A 16876-nucleotide genomic window follows, 5' to 3' on the forward strand; every position below is an offset into this window, starting at 1 on the left:
AATTTGAGAGAAGGAAGGAAGCAATTCCCACTTAAAGATATTTTATAGTTCACCGACTATTTACCTCTCAAACTAAATTTTTAGGTTAAAAAATTACATACATACAAAGTTCACAACATTTATCCAATCTAAAACACAATTTTAATATTTATAATCTCATTTTAAATGGGTTCGAAAAGTTAATTTTGAATATCTTAAACGGTTCATCAAAAGTCTATACAAATGATCTAGACTTGATTGCAAATTTTACAGTAACTCTCGTTCTAACTCAACATTTAGAGCACGAAAGCTCGAAATATCTAAAAGATTTTCGTTTCATTAAACTATTGAATACACAATTAAAAGTAGAAGGTTCGAGAAAGAAGTGAACCGAGTATAGATATTATTGTGTGGGTTAGGCTATGAAAATGAAAGGGCACTTATATTTCAAAGTCTCCAAGATATATTCATCACCACTTTGCCCTTTCCTGTTTCTTTCTCAACTATAAGGACTTTCTTTTCATTCATATCCTTTTTTATATGCCTTTTTTTTTTCCTTTTTTAAAATTTATTTTCCACTAATTATATATAATAATTACAAATTAAATTTATTTAATTTACTTATTTTTAAAAGTCGTAAATATCTCGATACGTTACCAAATTTACAAAATTTACCATTTTTGTCCGTTCATTTTCAGAAAAATAACATATAATAGGTAATATAATCATAATGATATGTTTTTTTTTTACATCGGATCATTAAGAATCAAACATTCTCACTATACAACTCAAAATAATCTAATATTTAAATATTTTAAAATCTCGTCAAAATAATTTACCTGGGTCTTACATCAAAATATTCATAAAATAGTATTAAAAAAAAAAAGTCTAGAACGTAACACTAGACTCTAATCTATCTTTGTCCCAAATGCACGTGTCATGTAAACACAAAAGCATCTTTAAAAAAAAAGTATTAAGAGTACTCAGTAAATAGTAGAGATGTCCATTTAATCTGCGAGGCAGAAGTCCCGTGAGACCTATCTAGAATGGGGTAGAGATTTCCCGCTTAGATGGGGAACGAGGAGTGAGTGGAGAGATATTTCTCCTCTTTAGATAAATGGGGTTGAGGACGAGAATTATATGTTTGTCCCCGTCCCCGCCCAAATTCTTGTTCCAAGAGGGAAAATTTTCTAAATTCTACTTTTAATCAGAAACTTTCTAAATTTTATTATCAATAAATAATAATTTATAAGAAGAAATTAGATTTCAATTTCTAATTAGCTGTTTATACTTAAAAAAAAAAAAAAATGAAAAGTATACATTAAAATATTTTTTTTAAATTACTACTTTTATAAGAATAATAATAGAGAAAAATTCTTCGAGGATTCTGTTACCACGACGTGGACGTTTCTAGCACATAGCCCCACTTGTCGTGGACATCGCTAAGCTCACTAGCTCCTATACCTTTTTCAACTAACTAATTCGACCGAATCATATATGTTTAATCGAGAAATTACATAATCTTTTTTTTTTTAAAAAAAACTTCTAAACATTTAAAAATTAAAATAAATATTTTGATAGGTTTAGGTTCACATCACGTTTAAATAACATAAACAATGGAGTTGCTGATATTATAATATGTACATTCGTGCGACAATTCATTCAACAGTGAAATTTAATTTACAAAGTATAATTTTCGATTGGAGGTTCGAACGTCAACCTAAAGAAAGAAAAAGTTGTTTTCTTTTTAGGGTAGAATTGGGAGGGTATAAATGTAAATAGTAAAAATCAAGGAATAAAATTAACAGAGTAGGAATCAAGAAAGGTGATCCAGGAGCCATCGTCTTGGCCGTCTTCCTCCGTCGTGGCATTGTCATAGCAACTCCATGTCTCTGTCGGTGAGCTGGTCGAGTTACTATTCTCAACTTCTTCATTTCTCGCAAACCTCCCTCTTATTCGCCTTCTACTATCTGCCAATGTCTTCCTGCATTCATACTACCAAATTCCCGAGCATTCTATGAATTAACAAGTGATAATTTTCGAGCCATAATTGAACTAACCAGAGATAATGTAATATAAAAAAATTAAAACAAGAATCATCCTACCAAATTTTAAAAAGTATTAAATAAAACAAGTTTGACACAAATTGAAAATTTACGGACTTATAATATAACAGTTTTAAGTTCACCATTAGTACACATTGTCTGTTTTATCCTCTTACGTATCACTGTCAAATCACGATTTTAAAACACGTCTACTCGGAAGAGATTTTCATACCTATATAAAGTCTCTCTCCAATCGATGTGAGATCTCACATATAAGATACATACTAAATTATTTTAAAGTTCATTAACCTATTAGACACGAAAATGAAAGCTTAAGAACATATTATCCGAACAAGTTGGACGGATATTGAACTTATAATTAAATAAATAAATAATTGTGAAGTATTTTAGTATTTTAAACAACTTTATTTAAAAAAAAAAAAAAACAAAAACAAAGAACACTGGTGGTAGCTGCATATGAATAGTAATCCTATCCACAATCATTTTTAACTCCACCAATATTATACAATTATTTTAGATGAATTTTTGTTCATCTTTTTCTAAATTATGTTCATGTAGAAAATAAATATTTTTTTATAATTAATTAAAAAAAATAAGTGGAATAAATAATAAAAGATAAATACCTTAATTTTCTTATTAAAATTCCTCTGATTTCTCTTGGTTTTATACTTCTCGATTCTTTGTCTTTTTTCTTCGGGACTATACCGACATGCTTTGGTACTCATTCCTTCTATTATCAAACTGCTTTCATTCGAGTTTGTCATTTCTGTTCGTCCCTGTCATTGTGGGTTAGGTTAAGTTGAGTTGAATTGAAATATTTTTTAGATTAAGTAATCAATTTTCTTATTAAATAATGAACCTAATCCAATTCGACTATAAATTTTTTGGATTGGATTGGATTGGTTCGAATAAATATGAGACATATAACTCACCTGCAAATCATTGGAGCGGTAAGCCCTTCTCACCGAACTTTCTAAATCGAACAACATTGAAATCTGAACGCCTGGTCCGTGGCTCATGCTTCGTTGAGGCTTCGATGTCGGAGACTCGTAGCTACTACAAGGTCCACTACTACAGCTATAACTGAGCTCCGAGGGTAAGAGCCCCGATGGCTCTAGCATCGGGGCCAGCTCGCTCGCGAGGAGCGAGGAGTGGGAAGATATGAAATGAGGGAACGATGCAAGAAGTGGTGGCGACACGGCGAGGTCGGGGGTGGGGAGGTGGCAGAGAGAGGCTTCGAGGGTGGCGGAGGAGAAGGCGTGCATGGTGAGGTGGCGGAGGAGGAGGAGGAGGGCGGAGAGAGGAGAGTTTGATTTGTGGAATGAGAGGAAGGGATGGAGATAGAAGGGGTTAAGTAGGATTGGGAGAGAGAAAGAGAGATGACGTGGATGCTGACGTAATCAGTTGGAGAGCGTTGACCATTTCTTCTTCGAGAATCCAATAATATAACAATCTCTCTTCCCAATTCCTAACTAAAGTTGGTTTCATTCAAAATCTTTTTTACTAAAAAAAAAAAAAAAAAAAAAAAAAAAAAAAAAAAAAAAAAAAAAAACTTTCTCTCTCTAAACGTTTTTATTGTGATGAATCTCTTTGTTGGCTCTAAAAAATATGAATATAACTTAAAAAGGTTCTTCCTTCCCAATTCTTTTGGCATCCAATTTGTTCAAAAAGGTCCAACTACATCGACCCAACGTCATGCACGAATACAATCTAACACAACCGTTAAGGAATAAGGTCGTTTAAAGAAGTCATTGTTGGATGATGAAGTCCCACATCGGCTAATTTAGGAAATGATCATGGGTTTATAAGTGACTCCATTGGTCTGAGGCCTTTTGGGGAAGCCCAAAGCAAAGCCATGAGAGCTTACGCTCAAAGTGGAAAATATCATACCATTGTGGAGAGTCGTGTTCGTCTAACAGTCATCACTAGTAAAGTTTATTTTCAATCTCTTCCTTTTAGATCTGTCTTTTAACTTTTATTATAATCTTATTGTTTTAGCAAGATATCGTCACGAATCCACTATAAAAGAGTGGTTGAGAAACGATTGAAAGGAAGATGAAAAATCACATAAAGGAAGTAGCTACGATCCAAGTCTTAGGTTTGAAAATCGAACCACAACCTTAGGGGAGCGTAATCACTCGAGCCTTAGATTTGGAACCAAACTAGCATCACCAGCCATGCTTGTAGCCCAGTCCACGAACTAGCCCAGTATGTGCTTCAGTCTGCTCCTACAGCATCGACTCAAACGCGTGTGCCCTCAGTCAATCACATAAGAGCCTAGACGAGTGTCATGATGCGACTGAGGAGAAAAGTGCATCATCTAACATACTATACAAAGTGGGTGTTGTATGACAACCTTAAAGGGGAGGTGAATAGGGTTTTAACGATAAAAGTGTTTAAATGTGATTAATTTTTCTAATGATGAAACTTTTTACAAATAAGTAGAATATGATAATTACTAGAACAAAATAATTCAAGTCAAAACAATAATCGAGTAGAACATGTAATAAATCAGGAAAGAGTTAGAGAAGATGACACCGTAGTTTTATAGTGGTTCGGTCAAACTCGACCTACTCCACTCCCCAAGCGCCTCTTGGGAATTTGAATAAGTAACTTTCTCGACTCTTTCCATGAATCAGAGCCAAACCGCTACACCGCTCTTTTTACGAGTTCAAGAGCAAACTCAATCCTTTCTACGACGCAGGATCAAACTGATACAAGTATTCGAATTTGATAGTAACACACCACAGCCCTTTCAAATAGTAGATTTACAATTTGGAGCGTTCACAACTATCTTCTCACAATAGAATAAAAAATCTCTCTCAAGAATAAGATGAATAAAAATAAAATTGGAAGCTTAGAGAGAGCACGAGACTTTGAACAAATGAGGATGGAGAATGTGTGGAAGTTGTGTAATTTAAAATGTGGGGAAGATGAGTTTATATAGAGAAGAAAAGTGTCAAAATGTATGAATTAATATTGACCATTGGATTGTGTTAGGAATAATGGAAGGTGTAGATTAAAAGTAAATAAATAAGAAAATTTTTCAAATTCATTTATTTAAAATTTTTAATTAATATAATATAATAATAATAATAAAAAGTTATGTGATTTGTCTCCATCATTTTGATTTTGTTGATACATCATCACGTCGGGTATGTTGTCTCGACTCTAATTTTTTCGTTTTAGCTCTTATTTGAGTATTTGAAAAGTCGTTGTAATCGTTATTCCCGATCTTATACTGTGTATAGTTCAAAATACTGAAAATAGTTAATAATTAAAAGTAGGTTTATTATCATCAAAACATCAATCAATTATTTGATTGAAATTAATTAAAATGAGATCAATGGCCAAAAAGCCAAAAGTGGGCATTGAAGACATAAGTAAGTGAAGGGCAATGAGTAGACAAGATTGTAAGAGATAGACTTGTTAAAGAGTCAAGTAGGGACTCGGACCTATCGAAAGTCAAAGATCTTGAGGGAATTTGGGAGTGCGGTTCTGGAGTCAAATCTGTCCATATGAAATATGAATGCTCACCAATACTCCACGATACCATATGACTGTTTGTCAAAATGATGTTTACCGGATGAGTATTAAAAATGACTTAAAATGTACTATAGTTGGAGGCATGGTGTCATCTCTTCACCACCCCTGGACCCTATGGCCTAAGCAAAATACCTTGTGGCATATGCGTGTGTCATAGTGAAGGTGAGTGATGTGAGACAAGTGTCTCGAGCGACTTTCTTTGAAATGGGTCTTTCAAGAATAGTATCGAATGCCACGGGTGTACCGATATTGCACCTTAGCTCGAGTGTCAGAAGTTGGATTTTGCACCCGCTATTTGGTAAGGTATTTGTAAATAACATGACATGGGCACAAGAGGACCAATGACTCGATTGAACTCAGATGGATGGATGGATGTTCGGAATGTCTTGAGATTATGACGACACGTGGACCTGTTCTCAATGGCATGACATATGGACCATGTTAATTGGGAACCAAGATGAGATGATGGGATGCGACGTAGCACACAAGAGATCATGATCTTGAGTAAAGGCAAGGTCAAGTCGTATCACTTGGCCTAGTGTAGAGGCAAGTCGGTTGTGTCGTAGATGACTGAACATGCACGTGTAGGTGGCGTGTATAGCCGAACAAGTTTAGATTCCGCACAAGTAATGTTTAATGAGCAAAGACAAATCTCGCCTAATGTCAGATGAAGCCACAAAACCAAGGCAAAAAATGAAAATGGGGTTTGGGTTCTCCTTAAGGCTGGTCGTGAGTATGTCAAGATCATGACGTTGCATAGTTGAAAAAGTACAACCGTGACACCTGACATACACTATAACGCCTCATGTCCAGGATTTGGATCATGATTCGAAATCTGGATTCGATATTTGATGGCCCAAACATTTTTTTACGACATGATCACATTACCTACTTCTCACTTCTTAAGTGTGAAAACTATCCCCACATACCAACATGATTCTTTCCAGCATGCTTTGCTCGGACTCACATGCATCCCAGAAAAATTTCTAAGAGATCATCCAACATAGAATTGCTCCAAGTAAAACACGCTTAATCATGAATTTTTTATGATTGAACCACCGAAAAGGAAGGTGCACCTTGTTAGAATAGGTAGTGTAGTGACTTCATTTTCTTTAAGCCTTTCTTAATCATCTTATCTCCAGAACCTCTTTTATTCAAATGTAAACTCGGTTCATTCATGTATTCCTACTTTACTCGGGTCTTACATACATGCACTCCCTCCAACCGTGAGTTGCACCTAGCCACCTCCCTCACGCTCAACTCGACGTCTCCAAACAGCTTTTCATTGGTTCGACTAGGCTTAAACGCCTTTTCATTTGAATTCTTGTCATTTTTAATATTCAATTTTTCATTTTAATTTAAATATTCCAAAAAAATAATCTAAATTAAATTGATAAACTACTCGAGATAATTAGACCTATGTTAGCCTAAGATTAACGTGTGTGATATCATGTGATTCTATATGCCTAATATTGGTTAAATTGTTTTTAGAAATCAAATAATTTCGTATACAACTAGGGGTACGAGTGTTCAAAAGACTCAGTAAACTAAAAAATTGAATCGATCCAACCCATTTGATACAATTTGAGTTAGATTATCAATTTCATAATTATTATTTATGGTTTGAAAATAAATAAATATTTTACTTATTACCATTTTACTTTTATTACAAGAAAATTGAATAATGACGTGAAGAACCCGAACCAGCCCAACCCAATATTTTATAGTGGAGTTTGGTTCATTATTTAATAAAACAATTTGGGTTGGAAAAAAAAATACATTCCAAATAATTGAGTTGAGTCTAAAAAAACATCTTAATTCAACTTAACCAAACTCATTAACACAAATAACTCTGACCCTCTAGTTGGGTGTAGGTGCCAATCAAGTGTTTTTGGGACAAGATACCATTTTCTTTTGTTCGTAGAGATAATGTACTTTTGGTCGTTGGATAGGAGTTTCTACGAGCCTAAATAATTGATCTCGATCATTTTAAAATCTAGATACCACACTAGTAACATTTTTTACAATACTTGATCATATTTGCGATGTCTAGACACCAACATAATCATTTGAAGGTTGATCCTATTCATCTAGTTGATCATTTTTGTTTCACCATCTTTTTGACAAGTTAGCGACATTCAAGAACATTAAACTTAGGTTAGTCTGGCACTTTAAAAAAGCTTTATACACATGCAAAAGTGTGCACGACCAACTTTAAAATGAAATGCGAGAACTAATAAATAACAAGTTATAAATTATAAAGATAAGTTTTTTTTTTTTTTTTTTTTTTTTTTTTTTAAGAGAANTTGGATAGGAGTTTCTACGAGCCTAAATAATTGATCTCGATCATTTTAAAATCTAGATACCACACTAGTAACATTTTTTACAATACTTGATCATATTTGCGATGTCTAGACACCAACATAATCATTTGAAGGTTGATCCTATTCATCTAGTTGATCATTTTTGTTTCACCATCTTTTTGACAAGTTAGCGACATTCAAGAACATTAAACTTAGGTTAGTCTGGCACTTTAAAAAAGCTTTATACACATGCAAAAGTGTGCACGACCAACTTTAAAATGAAATGCGAGAACTAATAAATAACAAGTTATAAATTATAAAGATATTTTTTTTTTTTTTTTTTTTTTTTTATTTTGGAAGAGAAGTAGAAAGTGGTTTTTGAAGTGATATAGGTGATTTTGATGGGCCTACTTAGTGAGTTGGGGAAAGATGCTGTTTGAAGGTCCCCTCCCAATCTCTTTGCACCTCATTGCCAATTTGCATACAATTGGTATCAATTCACTTTAAACCCTATATTCAAATGGATAATCATCATGATTTGATATTTCCTCACTACCACATGTTATGTTAACATTATATTGTTCATTACTAATCTCTCATTTTATATTATTTAAAAATGTTGTCTGTGATTTGAACTCTTATCGTTATAGACACGTACTATCTTGGAGTTAAATGAACTTTCAGAGAGAACCTGTAATTACAAGTTTAGTTCATTTATCATACTCAAAGTTGACGTCACAACCAACATGGGAGCTCAAAAAAATAACGAGAATCGATGTCATGGTGGTAATACCAAATGGTGATTTATCATATAGAAGAACAGATTTGCAGACGTGTTGATTGACTATAGATGCGAACATTATCTAAGAGTTCTTCTATCGTTCAAGGGTAAGGGAAAAAACATGATCTCTTATTTCCCATACATGGATAGATTTTTGTCTTATACTATTCTAAAAAAAATCAGGTTCGGGAGTGATAAAAATACAATTCTCCTCCAAAATCATCATTTTTTACGAAAGTATAACATAATATAAAGTGATTTCTTGCACCTAAGCACAGGTTTTACAGCCCGTAGAACAGGAGTCTCAGACATAACATTCATTACTTAACTAAACAAAGGATTTCATTAAGAGTGTTGAAATTATCAAATTCTTCCCTTAAAAACACTTCTTCTTTCCAAAATTCTTCACCTAAAACTAAGACTTATGATTGAAGTATGTGAGGGTCACATGGGGATAGTATTAAACTAATAGGTAAGTGGTGGTGGTGGGGCAAATCCTGTCTTTGTTTTTGGCTATCAGAAGCAAAAGGGCGGTAAGATTTGACATCATCATAAGCATATTCATACTCATGTTCATGTTCATGGTGGTAAGTGGAATAAAATATTAATTTAAGAAGGGAACTACCTAGCTAAGCTAGCCCTCTTACAAGGGAAAATCAATGAATTAATGGGAAAGGGCCCCTCTCAAAGTTTTATGCCTAAAAAATAATAATTATCCTACTATTTCCACTCCTCATTGACCGAATCCTACATGTTTATGTGGCGATTTTTGTATCACAAGTTTTGATTTTTAAGGGTTTGGAAATTCTATAAACTCGAGTTTTACTTGCTTTCCACTTAATCAATTATAATCGAATGAGAGTGGATAACAAGTTCGGGTGATTGACGTGAGGAAAACAAAAAAAGCCTAATATAATCAATTGATGCACATAATCAAGTTCGATATTCAATCCGTGCTTGATCTAACATCCTACTCAAAAAAAAGCCTCACATTTACCATAAGATTCAATGTGCACTATTAAGACCACCAACATGAATAAGAGTGAAGAGTACGTATATGAAATTTAATTACCTTTTTTTTATGGCAGCACAAGGGAGCCTCATGAAACGTTGGAAACTCCAATAGTGAAAGAACGGCGGTAGCTATCAAACTCAATAGAAAACGATGAAAGAAAGTGAAACTCTTCTACATTTGGTTAATGCGAACCTCAAAAATTTTGACCTCGTTAAACTCAGCTCCGGTGTATTCTATAAACACATGCACCGACGCCATCACAATGTGCGACAGAAGCTGTAGAAGAAAAAGCACTTACAAAAGACACGAGTTAAGCTTTTGATTTTGTGTCTTAACCAGCCATCAAACAGGAGCTAAGTTTATGATTTGATGTCTAATAAGCTTGCAAGAAAAAAGGCTCGAGAATGCTTAAAAATAATCATTTTACTACATGAGAGAAGAGAATACAGTTTAGTAAATCAATTAGGCATTGAAATTTGGTCACTTTTTTGCTAATCTAATCGTGAGAAGCAAAGGCATGCCATTTGAAGGTCAATACGACATGTAATAATAATGGCATATTGAACCAGGTATTCCAAATAATCTCACAATATCTTCTAAGTATTCATTACATGTTTATAATATTCAAAATTAACCTAGAACAGCGTATATTGCTTGAAATGATATCATCTTTTATGATAATATAAATTATTTTCATGATATAATATCAATATTAACCCCCCCCAAATTCCAAACTCATATTTATATCACTGGCTTACCATAAAGTTCCCATTTTTACCAAATGAGAAAGTGAAAGTTCTAATGTAACTTCATAATGTGATACTATTTTGTTTTGCAGCATGTGCTTTGCCATCATGGCTTGCACCTTTGTTGTCCATAAATTCAGACCTTAGGGCATGTTCTTTTCATATCAGAGGACCCTATAAATTTCTTTGTCCTTGCAAAACAAATCATTGGTAATGTAAAGAAAAAAAAACATACCAATGTCAATATTTGCTTAATGACTCAAATACTCAAGTCAATGCCTAGGAAGAGTACACGGAAGAAACGATAGAAATTCAATTGTCAACGACAAGTTCCCACTCCTCCTATCATTAGAAATCTAAATTGATTGTTCAATAGTAGAAATTCAACATCCATCGTATTAACATACCTTGTAATAGAGATAAATATGGGAATCGGGATTCTTAACAATTACAATATTGACAAACCTTTAATGAAGATAAAGGTAAAAATATATTTTGATGCTTTTGGAGTAAAAGGATTGCTCCAAATTTTACCCATATAAGATTTGAAGCTATGATGCTAGCAACTAAATGCTCTATTAATAAGCTTCTAAGAAACAATGGGTTTAATTAAGATTCTTGAATCAAATAAGAATATACAGTCATTTATCCCCCAAATATAGTGATACTAATGGCCATAGGACAATTATAAGTGACAACAAAATTGGGAATGATTTTTTCAGTAGATGAATCCAATATCCAGAACATTTTCTATTTTCACAATGTAATAAATTATTGCCGACTCATCCTCAGAACAAGAGGAAAGTTTTAGATCAAGGACGATTACAATCAATAAGGTTATTTTTTGCTTAACGCTGCAATAATGATTGAAGTTCTCAGATGATAAAGAGGTGGAAAATGTACATGAAAATATAAAATGGCCTTATTATCAGAAGCAACCAAGTGATAAACATACCCATCATACCTTCAGGTTTTGATAACTACTTCTATGCCTTATAGGAAGGAAGCTTTGACGTGATTATTGTTTGACCATGAAAGAACTTTTACAACTACACCCACCAACGGCACTTGGATTTGTACTCACCTGCACGTAATACAAGAATTCAACTTCTGCAATACTACTTATTCTATTATGATGGGATATCTAAGATTGCATAGGAAACTTTTGGGTAAAATGTGGCTTGTAGGGCGTATTACTGCTCAAGGGTACATCACTTTATTTTTGATAGATTATAGATGATGCTTAGAGGGAAAATGTGAGATCCCACATCAGTTTGGGAGAAGAACGAAACACCGAAAGGTGTGGAAACCTCTCCCTAGTAGACGTGTTTTAAAAACCTCGAGGGGAAGCCTGAAAGGGAAAGTCCAAAGAGGACAATATCTGTTAGCGGTGGGCTTGAGTTGTTACAAATGGTATCAGAGCTAGACATATGTGCCATCAAGGAGGCTGAGCCCCGAAGGGATGTGGACATGAGGCAGTGTGTTAGCAAGGACACTAGGCCCCAAAGGAGGTGGATTGGGGGTTCTCACATCGATTGGAGAAGGGAACGAGTGCTAGCGAGGACGCTGTGATCCGAAGGAAGGTGGATTGTGAGATCCTACCTCGGTTGGGGATAAGAACGAAACACCCTTTATAAGGGTATGAAACCTCTCCCTAGCAGACACGTTTTAAAAGCCTTAAGAGGAACCCCGAAAGGGAAAGTACAAAGAAGACAATATATGCTAACAGTAGTTGTTATAGAACTTGCCAATCCATATGGTTAGGTATACCATTAAGTTACAAAGGGTGTACCTGTAAACCAACCTCCTACGGCAACAAAATAGGCACAAGGAAAGAGCAAAAGCCCGGACCAACTTACAAGACCGAACCGGTCCCTCCGTAACGAGTCATCCATAATCTCGAATAAAGAATAAAGAGTCTTTGGTAAAATTCCTAGAAATTCTAGGGTATCTACTTCCTTTGTTCACACAGTAAATTTTCATTTCTATGTTATACCCCTATAGTTCACATATGTTCAAAGATAAAATGGAGAATGCCAACTCCAACAGTTAGAAGTCGAGGCCATACATATGGGGAAGGAGAGATGAGAGTGGACATGGTGTGTCTTTTCAGGTAGGGATCTACCGTATGGAGTGTTTCCCAGCCCAGGGCTGAAGGATTCGCACCTCTCAGTATACTTCTCAACGTAAATAATATTCTGGACACCAAACAGTAATTATGAAGGGAAAGAGACTCTGTAAACGGCATGATGTAACAGTCAAATGATAGATATTCTAAGTATGACATTAATGGAAGTTGGTTTTTCAGTATTTCAATTTCTTTATCATGACTCCATTGATTGAATAGATGTCATAGAACTATAATTTGCAATGGTCTACACACTGGTATGAAAATAATAAACAAATCTAAGAAAAAGTGGTGAGCCAGCAATAATGAGAGATAAGTTTCACTTACAACAAAAGCAGAACGAATCAGCTCCTCGACATAATCAATTGTTGCTCCTTTTACAAAATCGTATGAGATATTATCGACAACCAATCGAACTCCCTCCTTCTCATACACCCTGCAAATATGAAAAGAGAGAAGAGTAAAAAAAAAAAAAAAAAAAAAAAATTTGGAAGTAAAATCAAACCAGTGACAGTCTTTAAGTGGATAATAATTGTTGAACCTATCATCAGGATTGGTTTTGTCATCCAAATCGAAAACATATTGAAATCCAGAACATCCCCCAGTTTCTACACTCAAGCGAAGCATCTTTTCTTCCTTCGGCGCTTGCAGTTCTTTCATTCTCTACAAGGTATGTCAAGAGTAAGCAAAAAAAGTAAATCAAAACCGTTCTATGAACCCCAATATAGGCTGAAGTGGTAACAAGAGAAATGCTCAAAATTCAAATGCTTTACTCAAATTTCAAGAATCCAAAGAGCATAATAATGGATTACCCAGAAACTATAGTCCCAAATGGTGCACAATAAGAGAATAATCCAAAATCAAGAACTAAAACTAGAGGATGACAGTGAAATGGATGAAGAATTCCTAAGTTATACCATATGGTACTTGTACAAAAAAGGATAGCATTATATGTATAGAATACCCGAATGCAATTATCAGTCATTTGAATGGTATCAATAGGCCCAGATGAAGATGGAGATGGAGATGCCAACAAAGAAGATGCTTCTTGATGAGCTGAAACAGAAGAGCTAAGAAGCCTCTGATTCTCTCGAATACGTGCCACCAAGAATGGTGTTAACCGCTGAATTAGCAATCTAGAGGCCATGCCTTTGCTCTCTCCTCTCAAATTTTGATCCTTATCTGCCCAAAAATCCATGTGATAATGGCATTAACATGACTAATGAGGAAAATGCTTATCATAATTTACTTGATATCACATAGATGAAACATTCAATATGATAAGAGGAAAAGATTAAAAAAAATTATACATATGAAAGCCTTCGGGACTTGTATAAAATTACAGTTTCCCAAGAAACTTCCCAAATTCCTAACAGGTTACAAGATGATTCATCAATTAAGATTATAAAAATATGGGATAACCAAATCAACACTTAATATACAAGTTAATTAGAAGACGAGAAACCCACCCATATCCCACACAAATAACTACAATTGGTCATTCAAAATATGAACAAAAAATTAAACTTTCTATATTCAAAATATGAACATAAGATTAAAACTTCTAAATTCAAACTACGAACAAAAGATAAAACTATCTATAATGAAAAGATTTTGGGTTCAATGCTTATTTAACATAATTTTTTAGCAGCAAGTCATATATTCAAATCACTATAACATGAATTCCATTCAATTAATATTGTTAAGCACTCGTTGGCCCTCGTACTAATTTCCAAGCCCACAATGAAGAGGATTGTTAAGAAATATGAATAAAAGATTAAATTTTAGTGTAACCTATCAGCTTATACCCCTAGGTTCATTTGCCCTTGCCGTTATCTCATGGATACTGAAAAACAACCAGCCACCAACAACGTTTTTTTTAGTAAACATGTTGCAGGTACGGAGAAATGAACCTTTGACCTCAAGAAAAGGGGTAGATGTGATATCAATTACCGTTGAATTATGCTCATGTTAGCATCCATTCAACAACGTGTGGCAACACCTCAATCCTCCAATGTTATCAAAGCAACAATAAGGATTCAAGCAGGAGCCTTGTTCTCTAATAAGCACCTAAACTCTTGTCTATCTATCATAATCAATGAAAGTAACCTTTTTGAAGCTATCCTACAAGGTTGGAGGCTGAAAGTATACATCGTTGAGACTAAATCTTGCCCACCCAAGCTTATCACTAGCACTAACTAGGATAATTACAGATCAAGCTTTATGAGGACCACAATTTGGCTCAATGGAAGTCATGTTATATTATAACAAACTATATCTAGAGGCATTTGAAAAGTCGTAGGAGGACGGTTTGGTCGTACAAGGAAGTATACTCCAAAATGATGGACCATCTTCCTAGAAGGAAACAATTGGGTAACTCAGACCAGTTCAAGCAGAGTGAAAGCTCAATAATTGTATTTCCAAAACATAATAATTGCAACATAGCTATGATGGTCGAAACAACATTGATAACAAACACTACATGCCGAAAATCACATAGTTCTTCCTTCCTAAGTTCTTATCAATAACCCTCGATTTTAATTATTGAGTTAACTTGTTCCAAAAATCATGCTTATGAACAGTTTTCTTCCTATGCATATCGAAATTAAACAATTTTGATTTCAAGACTATCATTTCTAAGTGAAGTTTGAAGTAAAAATAACCAATTAACTCAACAGAGTAACAAAAGAAATATCATATGAATTCACAATCAGGTCTTCTAAAACTATAGTATGCACAATTTAATACCTGATACGAAAGGATGGCAGCCGACAAAAATCAGAGACGAGAAACAGAGCTGCGACGCGGCATTAAGAGAGGAAGGAAAAGCGGCACCGAGAGCGAAGGAGGAGAAGGGGCGGCGCGTGAAGGCTGCGATGGAAACTTGCGGAAGCTACGGAGAGGACGATTGAGCAATGGGATTGGGCTTTGATTTTATTTCTGTATCATACTTCTTTTTATTTTGAGGAGGAAAAAAAGATGGTTTTTTGCTTAATTATCTCTTAATTTTAATTTAAAAAATAATCTAAAAATGTTTATAAAATTATGTTTTATACAAAATAAGTTTTATTATTGCAAAATTAATTATAATATATCTTACTCAAAATTCAATTTTAACTAATCATATCATTTTTCTTTAAAATTCTATCCATTTATAATATTTATAATTTATTGAACACATATTATAATATTTATTTTGTAACGAGTTTTTTTTTTTAATGAAAACCTATATAATCTCCATAGTAACGTGTTTTAGAATTGTGAGGCTAACGGCAATACGTAATGGGCCAAAAGTGAACAATATCTATTAGCAGTGGGCTTTGACTATGTAACAAATGGTATCAAAGGTAGGCACTGAGCAGTGTGCCAACAAGGACGCTAGACTCCCAAGGGGGGAGGGGGTAGATTGTGAGATCTCACATCGATTAGAGAGGAGAACGAAGCATTTCTTATAAGGGTGTGAAAACCTCTTCATAGTAGATGTGTTTTCATACCGTGAGGACACTGGACTCCCAAGAGAAGTGAACTATGAGATCCTATATCGGTTGGGGAGGGGAACAACCATATAAGGGTGTGGAATCATTTTCATAGTAGACGCGTTTTAAAACTGTGAAACTGACGGCTATACGTAACAGGCTAAATATAAACAATATCTACTCGCTGTGGGGTTTGATTGTTATATATTGTTCTGCAACCCCACGTGTGAAAAATTCACAATTTAAACACTTTTCTTTTTTGGTGCCAAAGAAGCTAAGAAGAAGGAGAAGAAAGAGGTAAAGTAAAGCAAAAGCTCCACGTGAATTAGGTAAGTCTCGAGGAAGGTTTTAAATACTCACCTAATACAATCATTGACAGCTTCGAAAATATTCTTACAATTTACCTTTTTTGGAGGCCAATGTTTTCGTTACCTTTTCCAAACGATGTGAGATCTCACAATCCACTCCCCCCTTGAGTGTTCAGTGAATGTCCTGTATTATAATGACGTTGGATCTCACACTGCCTTTTGAGTACCTTGGCACACCGCCTGGGTCCTCGTTCCCCTCTTCAAATGATGTGGGGTCTTACAATCCAATCCCCGTTAAGTACCCAGCTTGTGCCCAATGTTCTCACTAGTACACTGCCCGGTGTCTAACTCTAATACCATTTGTAATAGCTCAAGTTCACTACTGATAGATATTTTGTCTTTTTTGGATTTTCCCTTTTTGACTTCAGTTCAAGGTTTTTGAAACGTGTATACTGTAGAGATGTTTCTACATCTTTAAAAGGACTGCTTCGTTCCCCTCTTGTACCGATGTGAGATCTCACTATTATT

At 34.5% G+C, this 16876-nt stretch overlaps 2 protein-coding genes across 7 annotated transcripts; both read right to left on the reverse strand.

Moving 5' to 3' along the window:
* Nucleotides 1–1636: 1636 nt before the first annotated feature.
* On the reverse strand, nucleotides 1637–3345 carry LOC111469436 (zinc finger protein CONSTANS-LIKE 5-like). 2 transcript variants are annotated; one of them, XM_023114695.1, is made up of 3 exons: nucleotides 2978–3345; nucleotides 2669–2821; nucleotides 1637–1974 (listed from the first exon to the last, which is right to left on the reverse strand). In XM_023114695.1, exons 1-3 carry the CDS (start codon nucleotides 3308–3310, stop codon nucleotides 1768–1770), a joined length of 693 nt encoding a protein of 230 aa, XP_022970463.1. In that variant the 5' UTR covers nucleotides 3311–3345; the 3' UTR covers nucleotides 1637–1767. The 2 variants fall into 2 exon arrangements, with proteins under 2 accessions (XP_022970463.1, XP_022970464.1); XM_023114696.1 differs by lacking the exon at nucleotides 2669–2821.
* Nucleotides 3346–9798: 6453 nt separating this feature from the next.
* On the reverse strand, nucleotides 9799–15504 carry LOC111469443 (iron-sulfur assembly protein IscA-like 2, mitochondrial). Of its 5 annotated transcripts, none has more exons than XR_002714869.1 (6): nucleotides 15313–15504; nucleotides 13529–13746; nucleotides 13106–13227; nucleotides 12892–13000; nucleotides 11401–11520; nucleotides 9799–9966 (listed from the first exon to the last, which is right to left on the reverse strand). XR_002714869.1 is itself a non-coding variant. In XM_023114705.1 (5 exons), the coding sequence occupies exons 2-5, from the start codon at nucleotides 13709–13711 to the stop codon at nucleotides 11455–11457; spliced, it is 480 nt and encodes a 159-aa protein (XP_022970473.1). In that variant the 5' UTR covers nucleotides 13712–13746; nucleotides 15313–15504; the 3' UTR covers nucleotides 11129–11454. The 5 variants fall into 5 exon arrangements, 1 of the variants encoding a protein (XP_022970473.1); XR_002714870.1 differs by having other exon boundaries at nucleotides 9799–9983; XR_002714867.1 differs by lacking the exon at nucleotides 9799–9966 and adding an exon at nucleotides 10214–10622.
* Nucleotides 15505–16876: the final 1372 nt, after the last annotated feature.

This window comes from Cucurbita maxima, unplaced genomic scaffold (assembly GCF_002738345.1).
Source record: "Cucurbita maxima cultivar Rimu unplaced genomic scaffold, Cmax_1.0 Cma_Scf00040, whole genome shotgun sequence".
Lineage (NCBI taxonomy): Eukaryota > Viridiplantae > Streptophyta > Magnoliopsida > Cucurbitales > Cucurbitaceae > Cucurbita > Cucurbita maxima.